General features: G+C 41.7%; 1 protein-coding gene across 5 annotated transcripts in view; it reads left to right on the forward strand.

Annotated features, from left to right (window-relative positions):
• Positions 1–21,791, forward strand: part of MON2 (MON2 regulator of endosome-to-Golgi trafficking) — a 117,035-nt gene that overhangs the window by 77,587 nt on the left and 17,657 nt on the right. For 2 of the 5 annotated variants that reach the window (XM_075148644.1, XM_075148703.1), the window contains one exon: positions 872–3,023. The exons of 1 other annotated variant lie outside the window; for it this stretch is intronic. In XM_075148644.1, the coding sequence (XP_075004745.1) occupies positions 872–913 (42 nt within the window). In that variant the 3' untranslated portion in view covers positions 914–3,023. 2 more of the 5 variants (XM_075148681.1, XM_075148654.1) reach the window with 2 other exon arrangements.

Below are 21,791 nucleotides of genomic sequence, written 5' to 3' on the forward strand. Positions count from 1 at the left end.
TGTATCAAATACCTGATCTCTACTCACACTGTTTTAAAAGATTTCAGCTAACAATGTATGTTACATCATAAGGAATTAAGGTGTATATTAAAGACAGGATGGAATTCCTGCCATAAAAATAGTACTGAGTGGTATTACCAGCAGAGTAGGGTTTTTGTGTTGCGTTGTAGAATGCGTCAAATAAAAGAACTACAATGCATTAGTTACCATCCACTTTTCTGATTCAGAATGCAATAGTCCTTGTGTCCTATCAGTTAGACAGTAACATGCTAAAAACTGATCCTTGTATTTCTGAGGTCCTTACTATGTCTTGATTATGAAACAGATTTGATAAAAAGGATAAGGTACCTGTGTGTTTACTATGCTAACTGCAGCATTTCATTAGCAAGAGATGAGAGTGCTCATTGCTGGAATTTCCTTTATCATTTACGCTTAGAGGAGTTCTCAGATAAGCTTATTTTTAAAATCAGTATGATATGCTTTTCTCTCCATGTTAACATGTTTATTCCCACTGGTGGTCCACATGCCTATCTTAAGAACTTCTTAAGGAATCTCCTTGGTCAGCACCGTAATCCTCTTTGCACCTGAAGCATGTTTCTTATGGAAAGGACAAGTTAAATACAGCTACCATCTTTTTCTTCAATCAAAAATGCAATGTTGAAACATATTCAAAGGCCTCAGGCCGTACTGCCTGTCAGTTTAATGTTGTTGAGGGTTTTTTGGTCTGTTTTGTTTTCAGAAGGGATTGCCAATAGATAAATAAGAAAGAAAATCCCGTGTAAGTCAGGTGTCTGTTTGGCAGCTTCGCAGCTTTGTTATTGAAGACCCTGATCTTCAAACTGGAATCATAACTGCTCCTCTCCGTGTACAGAATATCTGCCTTAAACTTGGCATGAGTCTCCATGACCAGTGATATTTCCGAGGTTGACAGCTTCAAGACTGCAGAGGCTGGTGAGGATGAGAGACTTCTGGAAGCTTGAAACTTGACATTGCCTGGTCTGTTGTTTTTAATGTTAACTATTTCTTACTTGGAACTATTAAAGTTGCCAAGGAATTGCTTATGTTTCTGGCTTCCTTGCCAGACTTGCGCTTCTTTCCCCATCATATCACAGACTAATGCCTGGTCATGAGGGGAGGGGCTGAGAGGCTCCACAGAAAAATGGCAGTCAAAACTGGATTGCCACCAACAGAGGACCTTTAAAACGCATGGAGGGCAGTCTGATTTTGATCAACCTCTCTTATGAGAAAACATGGAAGGGGACAGGAATATTATGTGCATAGTACTGCTGGCATGTACATGTACAAAGAACTGGTTTCTGGAGTACATCACAACTATTATTTGCAGATCTACTTTCTGAACATCTGTTCATGCCTCAGGGCTTGGTGTTGCAGCCAATAATACGGTACTACCTTACCACTGAAATGAGCCCCAGAGTCTGCACATAGTACTGCCCTAGAACAAATGAGGAAAGATAAACATTTATTTTAGAAAAGACTGATTTAAATTAAGTATTTTCTCTTATATTGAAATCAATAACTTCTGTTATAGCTGTATGCATTATAATGTCTTAAATGTAAGTGGTTATGTGTTGCCAAAGTCTTAAAGAGAATGCACTGAACTGATGAATGGCGTAGCGCAAAACCTTCCTCTTTATAGAGTAAGAATCAGGAAGCAAGTTTTTGAAGTGCTAAACCACAGTCTGATAGCAGTAGCTGCTTCTTGCAGTTCAATTTCACTTTAACTAGCTCAATTCAAACAACTAGTTCAAACTTGGAAACGGATTAGGAATTGAAATATCTTGGGGTTTTTTCCCCCTCCATACATGGGACAGATCTGTGAAGGTGAAATCTACTGTATCTAAAAGCTGAAGGCAGTGCCAGCCAGAAACACTCAGTTCTATCCTCTTTGTTAACAAGATGTATTTCATGAATGTATCTAACACATTTAAAACACATCAATCTAAGAAAGAATTATTTTGAATGCCGTTTTTCATATTATTCTACTTTGCATCCAAATAGAGCTCTATGGAACCTAGTGAAGTGTTAAATAATCAAGAAAAAATTCACTCAACCATTTTATGATAAAATAAAATGGAACCATTTAGCATCTAATAAGCTATAGAATTGTTACTTATGTAAAATGTATTCCCTAGTTATAAAAGGTTGCCAATCTTAGCGCAATGACTATATTTACTTGCAAAAAAACATTTAAATAATTGCTAATGAAGTAATAAAAATAATCTTTTAGGAGAGATAAATACAGATGCAAGATAAGGTTTAAAACATAGGTCCCTGCTTATTTAAGTCATTATTAAAAACAAGTCACTTTTGACAGAAATCATTCCTCCTGTAATCAAACGTATGAGAGGCAGTATAGAGTATTTGCTTTGAGAGGCACAAGTTGGATTCCTCTTCTGAGATTAAGATAACTGAAATTTTGAGGTCTACCCCATGACTAACTAGCCTAGCTTTCATTTGCAGTTAGGGGAGACAAATAGGCGGGCCTAGCAGGGGATCCATTCCATCCTAAGTTGCTATGTGGCAGTGCCGGTTCTTGCTATGGGAGCACAGGACAACTACTTTATGCTTGGGCATCTGATGTTTTGTGGGTTTCTTTCAGTTTACGTTAGACATCTCAAAATAGGGAAGATGAATCTGTCACTGACTCAGCCAGCCACAGTAAATGCAACTGACTTTGCTATTGCAATGTGTTGATGGTGCTATAGTTTTTTTGAGCTCCCCTAAGAGCATTTTCTTTGTGGTTTTTTGTTTGCTTTTTGGTTTTTTACATGTCCTTTGCAGGGCCTACTCTGAAGCTTGGCTGGTTTTTTTCCCCTCGTCGAGATCATATTCAAGTATTTATTCGTTGTATCCTGTCTCTGCAAGGGACAACATGCTATGACTTCCTTGTAGTCATAGCATTAGTCTAAATACTTAGATGAAGACTTAAGAGCTCAACAGTTACTGTTAGTGTAGAAAACAGAGCTCTTTTTGAACCTTGAATTCTCCTTGCTACTAATCTGTCTTGGTTTTCCATAGGTTCCCCAATTTGGATGAGTACATGACATTATTGTCTTCGTGAACTCAGTAAAATGAACTAAACATTTCCAGTGCTGCTACACTTTTGTACACTCCTTATCAGAGATTTTTTCTGTTTGTTTTTTATATAAGATTTAACTGCTGCCTTCTACCCAATTGTTTCAGTGGTAGAAAGGTTACGGTTGCTTCTGATACCTTTAACATGGTGCCTGAATGCTTATTTTTGGCATTTGAATTTCTCGTCTCTGAGGAAAAAGAGAAACTGTTTGCTAGTAAGCATGACTTCTTTGAAAGTCATTGCACATTCACATTCTCAGTAAAGACGACTTGAATTACTGAGAGTAACTAAGGGCACCAATCCTCAAAATCTTTCAGAGCTTTGCATTACAGGGTGTGGGACAGCGTGAAGGCATCGGCAAGGTTGATTAGGCTGCAACAAACATTAGGGTCTGGAAGCTTGCGGATTGGTATCTAACACTTCTTAACGTTTTAGTTACTTTTTCATTGCTTTCCAGAATCTACTTTAATAACTTGTTGGACTTCTAGTTTTTAGAGAAATGCAAATCCAAAAAAAAATCAGTGTAGATGTTCTCATTTGCCATATAATAAATTGTGATGTATGCTGAGTATCTGCCATTAGTTTTTAGTGATATCTGATAACAATTTAAAAATAACAATTTCTGCCTATTCATGATAGACTACAAATATTTCAATTAATAAACTTAGCAAACTTCCAAGAGGAAACAGTCTTCTACTGTTGTTTATCTGCCCCTTCTTATAAATAATTAAATTCATCCCAATGATGTGGTTTAAATTTACATCTTACTTTCGCCCAGAAGTGCTGATTTTCCTCATATAGAAATTGCAAACTCCTTATCCAAGAAACTTACTAAATGTACTCATGATGTTGAGATGGATTTCAGTCTGTTAATTAATGAATATGGACACCTTAATTTAGGAAAACAAGTCATTGAGACACGAAATACTGATAGTCTTGTATAGAAGTTGCTTTACATTATATAGTTGAAGTGGCCTTAGAACAGAAGGGAGCACAGTAAAAAAAAAAAAAAGGTGAAAATTAACCCAGCATTAACTTAAAAATGTCAATATTTTGACTAAATATGGAGGATTTTTTCCACTATTAATACCTTTTGTAATATAATCTCAGTTTAAATAAATCTATCTGAAATTTTTGATAGGAAAAAAGGTGTGAAAATATCTAGCTTTTGCTCTTTTTTTTTATAAACACTTAAACTTTCCCAATTTTAGATTGTGTTTCTTTTTCAGAATAGATTTTCATGTGTACGCCAACTTAACTGAGTAGGAATGGAGCATACATTTCCTTGGTGCATCCATCTCTTTGTAATACTTTGCCTCTCCTGAGTTGACCTCAAATAGCAGAACAATTAAGTCTTACTGTCCCTGTGAGAAATAGTATTACACGGCTTTACAGAGGAAAATAGGAATTGGGAGACAGTGGTCTGAAGGAGATCAAGCAGTCCCTTCCAGAACCGGAAGCAAAGGACTCGTGAGTTACTGGATGCTTCCATTTTCTCAGCTATACAATGTTCTTTAACTTTTCAGTCAGTATCAAAAACATATGTACTTTATAAGCATACAGAAACTCTTGGCATGTTTTCTCCAACAGAATGTCACTGGTTTAAATGTCTCTTAAACAAGCAGTCAGTGATCTAATTGTGCCTGATGCTTAATATAGGTAGTGACTTTAAAAACAGGGAACTACACGATGATAAAGTACTTTATCTCTTCTCTAAGGTAGCAATGTTTTGGCTGCTTTCTAGTGTGACTTTCTCAACTACAAATTTGTCCCAAGTTGTCACTAAAGGCATTGCATTTTATTCTCAACCCATGTCGGAAATAGTTCTGCGCTGGAAACTCCAAGACTATTGTGTTTCATTGGAGGTCTGGCTGCAAGCTCGGTTATTTCCATATTCTGCATCACTGATGTTAATAATCTTTGTAAACGAACTACACATTTTTTTAAACTCTTGTGTATTGGTAGCTGTTTTTTCAACAGATTTGTTCATAAGATCTATTCGTGGTGAAGGCCAAAGCAAACCTGATAAAAATGTTAGTAACTTTTGTGAATTTGTCATGAGGTTCACAGCCTATTACTTTGAGGTCAGTTTCTGGTATGGAGTAGTCGTCCTGGGGTCTACTTCCATTTAGAAATAAAAAACCTTTAGAGTGCAAAAACGAATTAATTTTAAAAGTTAAAGCCTAGAACCAAAGAATGCAATGTTTACTTTGTACTTTTAAAGCCAGTGCCCTCTTCTTTGCCTAGCACGTTGCAAGGAGGGGGCGTTAGCTCTGCCGCCTGCCCCCGAGCCCAGCCGCGGTACCCCGCGTTCACTCGGACACCGTCACGCTGCGCTTATGCGAGCTGGTGCGAGCTGCCTCTTTACTCCTGTGACTAAAAGACACAGAAAGTAGGCTGCCATTGCAGTGCCATCCGGCAGCCTTCAGCGCCTTCCCCGGCCCGTCCCGCCGGCCGTGGCTCCGGTCAGCGCCCGCGGCCCCCGGGCGGCGGAACCTCTCCTGCCCTACCGGGCGCCTCCCCGCCACCCACAGCCTTGAAGGGGCGAAATTGGTCCGCCCCTGCTGCTGTGCTTCTCTCGGAACGCGTTTCCAGTGAAAGAGCCCCAGTTTAGGGGCGCCTCTTCCCCCTCGCCCCGCCCCGCATACCCTTCCCCTGGGCCCCGCTCCGGCCGCGGCGTTTCCCGCGGCTGTTACGGAGTCCCGGATCGAGGGCGGGAGATTCTCCCCCTCCCGCCATCCCCCCGGACGAGCGTAACATCCTCCTGCGCAGTCCGGCGGGAATCGAAGGGAGAGCCGCAGCGGAGTGGCGCAGAGTCCGTCTGTGAATAGCGGCCTCCCGCCATCCCGCGCCATCTTGAATACTAGCTGGGGGCACCGTTCCCCCTCCCTCTTCAAGATGGCGCCGGCCGGGTGAGTGACATGTCCAGTCACGTGGGCAGCGGATGAGCCCCTCTCTCCCCCCGCCTTAAATGATCTCTATGGTTCAGCCGGACACACAGGCGGCGGCAGCGGCGGCGAGGGACGGAGCCGCGGCGGGAGCGGGGCCGCGGCCGCCCGCCCGGCGCCTCCTTTGTCTGCGGCCTCGGCAAGGCGAGCGCTTCCCCCTCCCCGACCCTCCGGGCTGCGCCCCGACGCCCTCGCCGGAGGGCTCGGCTCCCTCCTCCGCGGCGGGGGCCGGGGCGGGAGGTCCTTCCCCAGCCCTTTCGCCCCGGGCGGCGGCACGACGCGTTCTCGGGCGAGCGGGGCTGGGCTAGAGCGCCCCGGCCCCTCGCCTCCGCCTCTCCGGGGAGCGGGTGAACCGGCCTGCCGGGGCCCGGCGGGCGGGGGCGGCAGGAGGTCAGCGGCGGGCGCTGAGGGCGGGCTGCTGGCGGCGGCTGCCTCGCCGCCTCGCACCCCCTTCCTTCGCGGGCTGCCTGCCGCCGGAGCCGGGGCTTGCGGGGCCGCGGGGCGGCCGTGCCGCAGGGAGGGGTGGCGCGGGCAGGTCCTGTGCCGCCGCGGTGCCTGCGGAGGGTGGGCAAGGAGGGTGGCTGAAGCGGGCTGGGGGGGGGCGGGTGTGTGTGGGGGGTGTCTGTCTGCTGTGGCTGTCTTCTTCCCCTCCCCCCCCGGTTTCTCTCCTTTCTTCCCTCCCTCCCTCCTTCCCCTCCCCTCCCCATCTGTTATAGGCTTGCGGAACTGTGGCTGTTTGAAATTAAACGTGATCTGTACTGTACCAGCTGGGGTCTGTAATGTATCTGATAAATGAAGCTCTTCCCGTCGGTTTCAGGTCATGCAAGGAAAAGGGCAAAGCTGGGGAGGGAGCTGGGCGGGGTTTCCCTTTGCTTTTCACAGTCAGGCGAGAGGAGTCTGGTTGATGTCTGCAGCAGATAAAGGAGACAAGAGGATCATCAAAAGACCCCAGAGCCCTTTTATCTTTCTGCTGTTTTTCCCTCTGATTTCATTTATCGTTGCTGTGTTGTCTGTCTGCTTGTTTCCCCCCTTCAGAAGGGGTCGGGTGCACCAGGGCCCTGGCTGAGGTAGTAGTTTGTGCTGTTGGTCGGGTTGTGACATTGCCCGCTGTGGAGATAACTGCGCAAGCTACTGCCTTGCTAGTGCTGGTGATGATCAGCTGCAGATGAAGACAATGACAATGGGAATCCCCTTTGTTTTCCCGGGATTGCATGCTGCTGAGGTGGCAACAATTCCTCCTCCTCCTACTTCTGCAGAAGGAGTCTAGCCTTGGTCACTGAGATGAGTAGTGGGGTTCGACCCCATCAGTAGGATGCTGCTTCTTTCGCAGAGCTGGATGAAAAACCATTAGTTTCACACTGTTTGGAGGGCACCTGAATTTGGGCTGAAGAGCAAGTGTCTGCATGTCTTCTCATTCTGAGTCCTTATTATTCACATGGCACCCTTGAAAGAGGTGGATTTTCTATTTTGTGAAGACAGAGATCAACGACTGACTTGTATTTTCTGTGTTCTGAATATGCAAAACTTGTATGTGTGATATTAAGTGCTCTTGTTTGAATAGTAAAAAATCCTGAATATTTATCTAACAAAAGCAAATAATATGTAATTACCACTTTCCTTATATTGATAAGGTAGTCTTTTTACAGTATAGTTGACTAATTGTACTGCTCGGTGCTAACAATTTTTTAGGTGAACTTCTGAGATATTTTTCCTGTATGTTTTGACTTACTGTGAAAAGCAAACCCATGAATCTGCTACTGTGAATTAATTAAAATTGCTGGTATATTTATAGTGATGGCTAAGGGTATCTTTTTGATATGAATTTTAGTGTGTGGATCACTTATTACAATGGCTTAAACTTGGAATATATTAAAACATTTACAATAAATGTGCATAACTGTCTTATGTTTTTAAAAATAAGAGTTAATTTTTCAGTCTTTGTAAGACCTAACTATGAACAGGTTGTGGTTAATCTTCTGAGTTCGTAGTAAAAGTTAAAGCTCTAGCTAAACACTTGAAAATAAGTTGGTGCCTTAATACTGCTTCTAATTCACAGATCTAATGTATTTATAATATCGGGAAGAGTTGGGCAACTTACAGATGCTTAACTTTGCCTCTTTTTTTGAATTGTTTGAACTCATTATGTGTTTAGAAGACACGCAGAGGTTGCTCTTGCATCCCTGCTGAATGTAAAATGCCTTGCAGAACATAGGGAACATCGTACTTGTTGACAAGTTCAATCTGATGATACTTAATTTCTAGTCAGTGCAATGTGTTATTCTGGTAATTCAAGCTCTGTCATAAACTAAACTTTTTAAAAGCTGGGTATTCTCATGCTCACTAATAAACTAACATATTAAGTGTTGTTAGTAGTAGACTTTCTTTGAAGTAAAATAGTTGTCATAGTTGTTGACTGTCCACAAATTTAAAACATACCCTGGCTTTTTTTTCCCCCACCTTAATTGGAAGGGGCAAAAAGGATGCAACAGCTGCTTGCTTTTCACATCCTAGCAAACAGCACATCTCAAACAGAGCCCCCTGAGGTTTGATCTGGAGGTTAGGGTGATATTTTCACCATCTACCTTTAGGTGTCTATTTTAGCTGGCTAATCCGCTAGTCTCTTCAGTGGAGGAGGCAGAGATAGATCCCTGATGTAAATCACGCTTTCTGGTGCCTTAGCATTATTTGATCTGAATTATTCTTTCAAGGAGCTTGTTTCTGTATGTTGATTGAAAGGGAGGTGAAGGAGCTTCAGCTAAGCTAAGTGCCTGTAGGTGGGTGGTGTGAAATTGTCCTCTCTGTTGCTTTCCCTTATGCTCAGGGAAGTTGGGTAGAACTAGAACTTGACTCCCTTTGTAGCTTTTTGGGTTTTAGGGAGAGAATCAATGGGAGCGGGTGTGTTCAAGTATACTACCGTTAAGCACTTAGTTGTTTATTCCCAGTGTAAAATATCTCCTTTAAACTTCACTTGCCACCTGAGCCATCAGTTCTTTGTGCTCTGAATGGTGACTTCAGGAGAATGTTAAGAACCTGTACTGAAGTAAGATAGTGCTACTGAAATAATGCAAGTGGGGGGACTACTGGTGAGGTGGTGTGTAATGTATGAGGTGGTTTGTCCTCCTGTCCACATAGGTCTCGGTTATGTATTGCTTGGTAGGTTTTAGGTGCGTACATATGAATTAGCTTTGCTTTGGGAATATCCATACATTTCTTAGTTCAGAACACTTCAGCCTTGCAAAGTATAGAAATTAGTCCAGACAAGTTCCATCCTTAGCATTGTCCTAGTCTGTCCTTACTGCTTAACTGTCCAACTTGCATACCTTACTTATATGAAGAAGGCTGCGACATCATGCTTTGAGGCAAAAAGAGCTTCAGTGGAACGGAGAGCCTTACCTTAGTGATGTTGTAAAAGTTGAAGCTGATATTTCTGAAAATACTGGGGAAAACCTAAAATGGAAAGAGTAGCTCATATCTTGCAAATTCAGTGATCCTTTATTGTGATTTGATGAATTAGTTTGGAAAGAAAAATTGCATCATGCCAATTAAAAAGCTGTACTGCTGGCACTTTATTGTCTATGGCATTGTCTCTTGCTGAATTTTTTTCTCCTTTATTCTTCAGAGGTTTCACTCAGTCAAACTTCTTGTGTGAATTTGTTACAGAAACATTAAAATAGGCACATGGCTGAGTTGATGGAATTTCTGTGCAAAGTTGTTTCGTTTATAGTATCCCTATTGTGTATTGTTTGCTGTGCTGGGTGAGAAAGTACTGCAAGAAATGTTCTTCTGTAGCTTTTCTGAGCACTTCTTTTGACTCATGGAATAAACATGCATTGAGATTCACGGCATAGTCGATTAAGCTTTAGATGCTCTTATTCCCTGGTTTGATGTCTTTTTGCGCTATTGTCTTACCTATTTTGTGAAGAACAGTCACCAGCTGCTCATCCCTCCAGCTACTGTCTGTCAATGCTGCTTCTAAAGATACTGGCACGCATCAACCTAAAATCTTAGATTCAAGATAGTTGCTTCCCTGCAGGGTGCAGTTGCCCTCTCTGTCACCAAGGAGAGTGCTGTGTTCCCATGCTAGCAAAATTGATATTTGAGAACTAGTCTTCACTGGGCCAGCTTGGTTCTTCTACTTTAATAGATCCTGGGCTGTGTACATAGCGAGTGAGGCCTCCCACTTACACTGGGAAGCAGCTTAAGACAGTAAGAAGAAATGCCAGTTTCTAGAGAGTTACGTCTATAAATATATAAGCACTTACTTAAAATACATCCGTGCATTTAACGAGTTATATGTGTGGCTTCCTATTGGATGCTGTCTTTGTAAGAATGAATACTAAATTAACATCAGGAAATGCTAACACTAGTAATTACAAATGAAAGTGGACTGCATTCTTTAAATTAGTTTACTTGCATTCCACTGTCCTGTGCTTAAATGTTACTCAATTAAATTATAAAAATTGGTTCTAGAACTTTGCTTCCAGAGGAGGTTTTATATATATTATATATATATTCATGGTATATGCCTCTAGAGAGATTATTTCTGTAGCAGAAATAGAAATGTCATTCAAAACATAAGTGTGAATGTTTGGGAAACTTTTAAATACCTAGATTTTCGTTATATAGAATACCCTTCATATTAGTCTTCTAACATATATTTGGATCATAATTTATACAAATTTCTAAATTTATTTTCAAGAAAGTACTCAACCCTTTTAGCTGAGCTAGTTGAGTTTTCAGTTGAGAGTCTTCTAGCTGTCAGCTGCGTTAATGTACAGGCTTTGTGAATTTCTGTCAAAAAAGAACACGGGTCCTGCCACTGAAGGTGTGAAAGGTAGGGAAAGACGAGAAATGTAACAGAAGAAGCTACCTTTACTGGGGATATAGTGGAATCACTGAAGTGAAAGGCTCATATTTAATGGGAAGGGGCTTGAGTGTGCCCTCGGGCAGGGGAAGTGCCACATCACGGTGAAAAGAGCTGCTGTGTTCAGTCTGGGAAGAGAATCTGAAGACTGGAAGTGAACTTCTGTTTATTCTCCCTGGCCAAGACTTTACCTGCAGAAAGGGCTCTCTTAGCTGACCTTCCAGTCTCTCTTCCCAAGTTTGCTTATTTCTGCTGACTTTCCTTTTTCTTTGCACCTAACATTCTTTGCACCTAAAATAAAAAAGAGAATTTTAAACTCTTGCCTTATTAGTTTGTGTACCCTGCTTGCCTCTGCAAGCCAGGCAAAACTGCCCGTATCTTTGCGCTTAATAGCTTTTGAAGTTTGCCTGCCTGTTTTAGGCTTTTGGTGAAGGTTGCAATGGCTGCAACAAAGAACTGTCTTGGTGCGACAGACTAGCTTCGTCCAGAATTTAGTGATGCCAGTATGTTAGTACACAAACGGAAGAAAATCCAGTCTTGCACCATCTTTCTAAATGCTAAGTCCCGTGTTCCAGGCCAGCTAGGAAAATAGCATCTGTGATGTCTGGTTGTCAGATCCCTTCCCAGTCCCTGATCACCTTATTCCTTCATTCCACCCTCTCCACAATAACTTTTGAAGCCAAGAATTGTCTTCAGCCACGTGACAGAAGGTTGAATTTTTAAAAGAAGATTATGTTCTTCTAACTTACATGAAAATATGTTTAAACATCTCTTTGATAAGTGGTGTGATATTTCCCAATTTCCCCTTTCACCTCAAGAAGAAGACAACTCAAAGTATGCCTCATCCCATTCCAAAGGGTGCCTTTTCTGCCCTCCATTTCATCTTTTGCAAGAAGCAAGGATTTTGCCTTGCACATGTCTTAAGATGTTGTTGTCCCACAAAAAATAAGATGAAGGGATTGGTGTGAAAATGCTGGTATTGAATGAAGCAAGGTCATATTTATCCCACCTTCTGTGTGAAGGTTTGTGAGTGTTGGAAAGGAAGAGGGGGTAGTTTTGCTGTTGGTTAACTTTTGGAGTACCACATCAGGAGGGACTGTTCAACTGATAGCTCAGTGACCTAGTATTACTTGTGGTACGTGTTTCTGCAAGGATATGTTACTTTGATGCCAAGACTTTTGACCAGAAAGGCGAGAGAATCCTTCATATGCCACCTGCAAAGAAAAAAGCATGGTGACAGACTTCCAGCTGCTTTGAAATCTACTTTTTTGTCTGGTTTCTGGTTTATCTGGTAAAAATCAGTGTGGTTTGTGTGTGTGGTTTTTGCTGAGGCCTTGTGTTTCAGGCTGAAGCTTAGTTTTCAGTCTAAAACAGATCTTGTTCACTCCCAGAGTTTCTACACCATCCTCTTAAAGGGGGAAGTTGGTCCAGTTGAGGAGCTTCCAGAAAGAAGCTTCTGGAAGATTAAAATAAACCTAATGAAGAGTACATTTTAATTATCATAAAAAGCTTTGGTTAGGATAGTGAATCACATTTCAGTATTTGAAGTACGAAGTGGTGCCTTTTTTCTTAGGTAGGTGTAAGTGAAATTTATATCACTCTAGTCCAATAAAATGATGTTTGAGGTGAATTGTGTTTCTGTAAAGTACCATGGGATTCATCAGGTAGTGATGTGTGGAGCTGTTACAGACATGTTCATCTCTCGTGCAGTGGCAAGTGTGGTGATATGCCTAACAGAAATAACAGAGGGGCCAAAAGTGAACTCAAAACATGAGACATTTCTTTGAGAACCTCTGTGGTGTTTCCACTACCTGTATTGGTGCATGGGACCTTCAGAACCTTCTGAAAAATGTATTGCTATGTCAATGACCCATTTAATAGGTAGTAATTCAGGTAAGAAAGCCTCCACTTGGATCCATTTTTCCGTTCCCCCTGTGTTGACAGGACAGATCCCACTATTGTGTGTGTTCTTGAATGGCTTTTAAATGTGTTGTAGCTGAACCCTGAGTTATGCCAGGAGGAGGATGAGACCAAGGAGGTAGATGTTTAACGGCGTGTGTTCTTTTTGTTCTCTCTCTTCCTGAATTGAACACATGTATTAGAAGCTGAGGGAGATGTAGGGCCAAAGTACAGCCCTCTGTGAAACACTCTGCCTGTGCGATAGATGCACAGACTAAATGGTGCAGTCTGACTCTTGTTTGTGAAGCTCTGGGCTTCTTCCAGATTAACAGGTCACCTCTGTACTGCAAGTCAGCAGCTATGCTTTACAGTGTGAAACCTATTCCTAAATTTCTTGGCAATGTAGGCTGCTGAAGTGAGGAGACTGTTCATCTATTGCATACCTAAGGGCTACACCAGCATGCATAATTTATATAAAGGTCTTATATAAACTACAACCCTTCAGCATGTCCTGCAAAGTCGATTCACTGCTGTATTGCATCTAGTTCTTGCTGCTTGCATCTAGCAAGGACTGCTTCAAGGCCATCTGTGTTACACAGGATGGAACAAGGACGTGTACAATGATCTGGTTGGAGTTTGGATCTTAGATTTTCTGTCATCCTAGTGCTCAAAAGCTTTCCTGTCTGGAAAGCTGCCGGCCCCTCCGTTAATTAGAGTTTAATTTCTTCCTAGTGCTGTGTTTTGGAATTCGTATGAGAAGAATGTTGTTAACACAGTCATGTTTTTAGTTGTTGCTAAGTACCCTGATAGTCAAGGATATTCAGCTTCCATGTTCTACCAAGTGCATGAGACGCTGGGAGGGAGCATAGCCAGGACAACTGGCCCAGCTGGCCAACGGGGTATTCCATACCATGTGACGTCGTGCTTAGTATATGAATGGTAGGTGTGTTCCAGGAAGTAGCAATCGCTACTTGGTTATCGGTCAGCGTGGGTGGTGAGCAATTGCATTGTGCATCACTCATTTTGTATATTCTTTTATTATTATTATTGTTGTTGTTGTTATTATTATTTTCCCTTCCTTTTCTGTTCCATTAAACTGTCTTTATCTCAACCTATGAGTTTTTCTCACTCTTACCCTTCCGATTCTCTCCCTATCCCACTGGCGGGGGGGGCAGTGAGTGAGCAGCTGTGTGGTGTTTGGCTGCCTGCTGGGTTAAACCACGACAAGGTCAAACTGCAACTCGCCCCTCATCAAGGAGAGGTTTTGGCTTAGGTGGACAAGAGGGAAATTGCCAGCAGATCCAGGACAACTGCATGAGTAGGCCTGTTTTCACAACTGTTGGTGAAGAGCTGTCATTTTCCCAGCTGCATCAGTACACCTATTTCAAGAGGGCAACTACCCTCTATGAAGCCTTGCTGCATCCAATTCCGGTCACCTGGTGGACAATTACTTTAGAATGGGTAAATCCAATGTCTGAATCCATGTTACTGGGTAATTTGTATCATTGTGATGCAAAAACTTACCATTTGTTGGGGATTACAAACAGGATCTGCTTTTGTCTTGTCTAGAGTTCTCAGGCTAAGCAGAAAATAAATTACTTCCTTACCTCCACTTACCTCCCTGCCTTACCTCAGTAGGGGCCAGTATCTACACATACAATGGGCTGTACTGAATATGCGATATCTGTGCTTCCTGAGGTCTTCTTTCCCAAGGTGATAATTGTAGGCGCTATCAGGATGTACACATGCATTGTCGCTGCCCATATCTATCTTGTGCTGCTGTGTGTCATGTAACCCTATCTGACTGACACAGTGATTTCAGTCAGATGCTGAGATTTGGTAGCCTAGAGATCTAGCGTGGCGGTGTAATAGTAATCCTTTGAGCTAGGCTTATTGCTGGTGCCATCAGTATCATGGTGGCCTTTTATGCTGCAAAACTGGAATATGGACCCAAGAAATGCTTCTCTCAGAAAGGATGCAGTAGGTTAATTTTTGTATAATCTCACGTAGGTTTGGCTAGAATGCCTAGATGTAAGGTAGGTCTGAAATGATACGTACAAATGTACAATGTGAGAGCTAGCACTACTATGAACATTAAATGTTTATAGGTGTGCCAGTCTGCCAGCTACGATGCCATTGTTTTCCAGGTCCCTCAGGTTTCTTCCCTCTCTTGTGACCTAGCTTTTCTACTACTCCCCAGCTCATGAATGTCTGTCTTCTTTCCAGCACCTGAAAGATTGCTTTCTAGTCATGCTGGTTCCTGATGTCGTGCACGGTCTGTCATGCATCCTGTACCCAGCTGCTGTCTTTGCTACTTTAGTACATGGTTATGGGCTGGAGTAGAAAAGAAAATAGGGAAGGATGGCAGAGGAAGCAAGTGCTTAAGTTTACCAATCCTTTTTTAATGTTGAAAAGCAAAAATGGTCTAATAAGGCAACAAAGTGCAAGGCTTAAAGGAAGTAGATAAACAGTAGTGATATTAATCAAAACCCAAATAAAATGATCAGTGCAAGGTCTAGCGGGAACAGAGGTCCTTAAATATTTATGCAGTATGTTCTCCCCTCCCTTCCCCAGCCTTATATTACCTACGGCCCTGTTGTTGTAACAACATGATGGTGGAGTGTTTGGGATATCACATGGCTCCCAACAACCCCCAGCAGCCACTACATGAGCTGCAGCTAGCTGAAGTTGAATCTGGTGGCAGCATGCAAACAGTTCAGGTGCCATTAGGATCTTCTGCTTCAGGAAGCCTAATGCAGCTGGCTCAGCTGGTCATGATGATCATGTGTAAGCCTGGCCAGATGGCTGTGGTCAGCTCATGCCAAGGCCAGACTTGGCATTTGCCCAGAAAATCCTTTATGGTAATTCTGAGGTCTTTGTGGTACCTCCACAGCCTCCTATTGGCATGTGTGGCACGAGGGGTTGCAGGCGGCTGTGGAGCAGCAGGGCCCACCTTCAGAAGAATCAACAGAGGCAGAGTGAGTGAGCTGCTGGAACTGAGCCGTGAATGGGGCTGTTTCCCAGAGCCCGTATACTCTGGCACACGTATCCCAAGGCCAAAATTTGCAATTCTGTGTATGGATGCCAGTATTGTTCAATCCAGTTACCAACACTCAAGAAAGCGAAATACTGTCCATAATGATAGCTGCAGATGCCACAGTGATTGATAGGACAGTACATGTGGAGCATTTACTGTTAGAAAGCAATCCAAAATGTTTCATTAGTCACAGTCCAACATATTTAATACTGTCAATCATGAAGTACCATATCTACTAGCAAAAAAGTAGGCTACATCCGCAGGATGTGTTGTATAGAGACCTAAAAGTAGTTTGAGGTAACAGATGGCAACTCTCGGTCTGTTATATAAAATTATTTGTAAACGTCAGGGAAAAAAATAAAAATAGAATTAATTCAGTCAAAAATTCCTGCTGGTTGAAAGAACATATTGAGATTATATCTGATGGATAATAGGAGTGTTTGATAGGAAAACAATTGCAGTGAACCCAGTGTTTTGAAAATTAAGCCTAGGTGGTAGAAGAGGAGAGCTTCCCCTCTCTTAATCTCCTTTGGTATTCATTGTTTGAGTAAAAAGATGTGCAGCTTTTACCTGCAAAGTCAACACCAGTGTGGGTCACACATTACAGACTTCTGGGTTCAATCATGATACATTAAAATCACAAAGTCCTCCGACCAAGCCAAGGCAGCAAGGACTGAGGTGATCTTACCATCTTTACTGACTCTGCTCTAGTCCCAACCATCACTCAAAATACCAAGACTTGGCTAGTTTTGATTGCCCCTTTGTGCTTCAGTTTCTCCCTCTTTCTTTTCTAGTCTTGATTTTTGCCTTCATGCTAACCAAGTCTTGTTTAAAAAGCTTGTCTTCTGCAACCTTGTGACCAGGTAAAAAGCAGTGTCTTTGATGTGATAATAGTTTTGGCAGAGCTTGAAGGAGCTGAAAGATGACACTTGTCTTTTCATTAGTAGTGGCCAGTGTGGAAGAACCTAGCAAGACCAAATGACATTTTCGTATTTGTTTAGCATTTAGATTTTTTTTCTCCCTTTCTCGCTTGTTATGTTTGTACCTCCCTTTCAACTGGATTATATGAATCTCTAGGCTATTTCAATTTGTTTTCCCATCCCTAAAAACACTGTTAACACTATTATCAACATTTTGGTTTGTCGAGACTGTCAAAACAGGAGTGGGGTTTTTTATTCTATATTTTGTACATCTAAAATAATGAGAAAGAGATACAACTGCAGATTTAGGTTACCCTGCAAATTATTTAACTGCGTAGGATTTGCTACTGCCTCCCCCACATTCTTTTTAAGGGGCCTTGTACGTTTCTAGTATGGTTGTCTGTGATAGAATTAAGCAGGATGAGATTGCTGGACTTATAACCCTGACATTTAATACGGTAGAAGACAGCATCATGTTAACCACTTTGTACTGATTTTGGCAGTATACATGGACCAAGGTAGTCAACACAGGGACTACATCTCATTAAGCAAAGATTTAGAAAAGGGCTGGTGTCATTGTAGTCCTCTTGAAGTGGACTTCTGCTACAGTGCTTCAGTGTACAGAAAAAAAGCTATTAAGCTGAGCAAAGTGATCTTTCCTTCATATAGCATTTGACTATTGTACATTGATGGACTGGTCATCTTAATTCAGAAAGAAAATGGGACTATTGGAGAGAATTCAAAGAATGAAGTGTTTAGGGAAAAAGTCTCAAGACACAAGCCATATACGTATTCAGCAGATCAAAGAAAAGGATGGAAGGTAACATAACACTTACATATGGTAAAGTAAACCGATTATGGGGAGCTTTTAATAATACATAGAGGCACAGAATATGTAGTTGTATCTTATGCCATTAATTTCGACAGTTTGAGTGCTAGGAGTAATTAAACATTTGAACAATTGCCAGGGAAAAGTGGTAGAATTGAAACATGCTATAGGTCTTACAACTGTCTCTTTAAACAACACACATTGATCCATGGTTGATGTTTGACATTTGAAAAAATTGTATGGCTATTGTATAGAGCAAGTGATGACAGTGGTACTGCTAGGCCAAAATGGTACCTGGGAATGGCTGTCTTCAGCGTCAAACTCCATGTCTACGCAATGGCTAAGCTTTTGCAATGATTTCAAAGCAGGATTCAAAGCCAGGTCATCAAAACAGTCAGCCCTTTTTACTTGGTGCTGTGGGCCCTGGACCTCTCTTTCTTAGGAGTCAGTAATTCTGCGATCCTTACTGTACTTAAATTCCTCAGCTCCATTGAGTCCAAAAAGACAATGACCATAGTAATGGTCCTTCTCCTCTTTCTGTAGTGCAAAAATCTGCAGAACGCCAATGGCTATTAATTGAAAATTCAAAGTCAGCATTTTCCTTCCTCTTCTCCTCCTGTGGTCAAGAAAAATAAAATCATTAACAATGCACTGTTGAAGTATTGTACACCACCATTTCCTCTGTGAAATACAGTTACGGTGTGCCTGTCACTAGTGTTTCCTTGGCTTCATATCCTGCTGCCTTCACCGTTCCTAGAAATCATGTGAAGCTTATGTTGCTGGTTCTGGTTCACAAGGCATATGTCCACCTCTAGCTTAGGGACATTCTTTTGGCCTTTGGAATGAGTTCCTGCTTTCTGCAACTATAGTGAGCCATCTTTAGTGTCATCCTTTCTGCTGAAGGTAGAAGGTAGCTCTTCTGAAGGTCATCTTAACATATCTGACAGATGGTCACGGAATGTGCCCAGAGCTGTCAGCCACCAAACCCACTTCTGGGTCCTGTCTTCCTTCCCTACATCTGGGCAGCCTTCTGCCCTCTCACTGACAACAGCACCCAGCCATAGCTTTGTCTGCAAAAGTCTGGGGTCCTTTGGTCTCCTTTCCTTCCAGCTGTAGTAACGTCTGCCCATCCTAACCTGTATGGAGATAGGTATTTTATTCCTTGAGCAGCGGCTGAACTAATTTTTCTCTGCCTGTCACCAAAAGTCAGGCTTGGCCCATACTAATAGTGTGGTAATGAGTGAAACCCACTACCTCCCATGCTTGGCCCGTTGCTGCAAACTTACCCAAAAGGTTAGACAACTACTGCTGTGGTGGCCTGGGAAGGATGAGGAGCAGTGGCTGTTGCTGAAAGGCACCTCTCCTGTGCGTTTTTACACAACAACCCTGCAGCTCTTTTTGCCTGGCTTTATACGTTGGAGTGTGAACAGACTCAGGAGGTGCTGGGCTGCCGCCTTCAAGGGAAAGGGCTACTCAGAACGACTCTGCACGCCACAGTCTTTGCACCTCTAATTGGACTCTAATAGGTGGGGTGCGGTTTTTGGTTGGGTTTTTTTGTTGTTTTTTTTAAGCAGCCAGTGGTAAATACTAGTGTAAATACTTCTTGGTGTTATAATTTAAAAACACTTATTTCTTATAAATGGAGAGTTTGTATGCTGTAAGAGAAACTTGCTTGCCTGACAGTGGGACTGCTTTGGCAAGTGGGTTACAATCATTTTAGTGTTATGGCGTGGCTGTCACAGAACACGAAGACAGCTTCCTTCGCTTTCGCTGAAGCTTAGCTTCCTTTGCTATCATCATTGGCATGGCTTGTGGATAGCACATTGCTTCTCCTTAGGTGCTTATTCAAGTACTGCTACTGCAAAGGTTTTGTTTAATTTTTGAACTTTGGTTTGAAAAACAACAGCAACAACAAAACCAAGATCTCTGCACCAGGAAAGTTAGTCTTCTCAAACACTGGGTTTTTTTTGTTCTCATCTTAATTCCAGCAGGTTTTGTTTTCCAAATTACTGAAAGTGTTAGAAACATTCTTCATTCAACAGTCTATATTTCATGTAAGTCTTTTTTGGCTATAGAAGGCAACTGGGGAATTGCTAGATCCGCTGCTGGTATGGTCAGTATCCCTTTGAAGTATTGCAGATCATATGCTCCATTTACAGAAGCATCTGAGCTGCTGCTACAGCAAGAAACTATCACTTAACGTGGGCCATCAGATCAGTCTACATTATGGTCTGCTTCTCACCCCCCAAAAAAATCAGAAAGGCTGTGATAAAGGCTAATTTCCTTAGATTCCTCATTCTTTTTTACATGGATGATATATTTATTTTTAAGCATCTGTGTTTGTGCCAACAGATTTTTCTCTTAAGCTAGTGCTGAGAAATTGCTTTTCCTCTCCAAAGACACTCCTCTGTGGTATACTGCAGCATAACCAGCTAAACTTAATCTCTACCTTGTTCAAAACTTGAAAGAAGCCATTTACAGAATTTTTCAGGAAACATGGACCGAGATTTTTCAGCTGCCCAAAGTGAACTTGGGGAACCAGTTAGAGAACTAGGACTCAAACACAATGGTACACAGATGAGTCTGGTGGTTTGGAAGAAGTAATCTGAAGCTATGCCAAAAATGACTAACCTTTTCTATCAAAACTGTAAGTACTCGTTTGAGGAGTCTGCAGCCACCTGCCGTGGTATTGTCACCTAAACCACAGACTGGTGCCATGGCTGTATTGTTAGGTGGTACTCTAAAACAATCTTGACATTGAACCTGACCCAGAACATGGTTTCCCGTTTGTAGTTCAGGTGCGTTGCTGTGTAATACAAGTTGTTTAGCTGGTTTTGTATTTCTAGGGTGAGTGCCTGTAAAGCTCTACTTGTCTTAAAACCTACAGGAAAAAAAAGATAAAGGAGCAAACAAACTCCCTGTCTCACTATCATACCTGAGGCTATCAGAAATGCCTGTGCTTGGTAACTACAAAAACAAACAAAAGAAGTAACTGCTTGAAAAGCAACATGTGTTGTTATATTTTCTCCCCCTCCCACCTCCCTCTTTTTTATCCAATATAACCTGAATTTGGTAGTCTGCAGGATGGGTTGTAAATCATTGCATTTATATCGGTATTTGCAAATGATGGACTTGATAGTGAACGAATACTGCTTCATGTAAGAACATGCTACTTTATATCAAAAAGTATATAAATAAGCAAGTCGTTAATAGTTGCACAAATGTAAGATGAAAGTATGATCATTTTTTCCAGCAATAATTCCACTTCTTTATTGAGTTTCCATTTTTGCTGTTTTTTCGTTTTGTATTTACAAAGTAACTTCCATTCTCCTTCTAGTGACTATGCAGTTTGAAAAAAGGACAGGTCATTACATACATGTGGAAAATTTCTTAAAATGAATGGATCTATTCAGGCACTTTTTCACAACTTTGCCTGATGGATCTTATTTTCCATTTTTTTAATTATTATTTTGACCATTCCCATGTGACCATTTTCATTAGCTTTTTCCAAAAATGCACTGTACTAGAGAGAATCTTAGGTCTGTGACTGAAATCAGACCACTTTCAAACATAAACTAATGACCTCATTTGTCATGCATAAAATATATGGTTTTTATTTTTGTTGGAACAGTATTACCTTGCTATGTAATGAACGTAAAATATATCTCCTGATTCAATGTTCCTATAACTTAACCCCTTCCTCCTTTTCTGAATTTGGCCACTTCTTCCTATCAGGACTACTTCACATCTCTCATGATGCTTTTGTTTATTTACGGTGACTTCTTTATTTATCAACATGATATTGAATTTATAGTGACTAGACTTTTGTTCTTTTACGTTTCAAATAATGCTGGTAAGAATGTTATTTTCCCTACACCAGCCCCCAATTGTTAATGAATACATAGAGAAGCGTGTTTTAGGAACCGATTCTAGTAGAACAGATTTCTAAATCTTCCAGTTAATAGTAACACCAGTGCATTTCTGCTCTCCATTAGGTTTATTTCCCCATCAAAGAAAGCAAGTTTAGTTAGTTGCACTTCATTTTTCAACTTGATCATCAGAGTTCTGATAGTTTATGTACTTGCCATTTCGCAAAGCTCTCTCACCTCACCTAACCTGATTATGAGGAAATAATGGTGGATAATTCCAGTTAAATATTGTTATTTCCTTTACTTCTCTATAAGCACAGACCTCTTC

The sequence above is a fragment of the Calonectris borealis genome, chromosome 1 (assembly GCF_964195595.1).
Source record: "Calonectris borealis chromosome 1, bCalBor7.hap1.2, whole genome shotgun sequence".
Classification (NCBI taxonomy): Eukaryota; Metazoa; Chordata; class Aves; order Procellariiformes; family Procellariidae; genus Calonectris; species Calonectris borealis.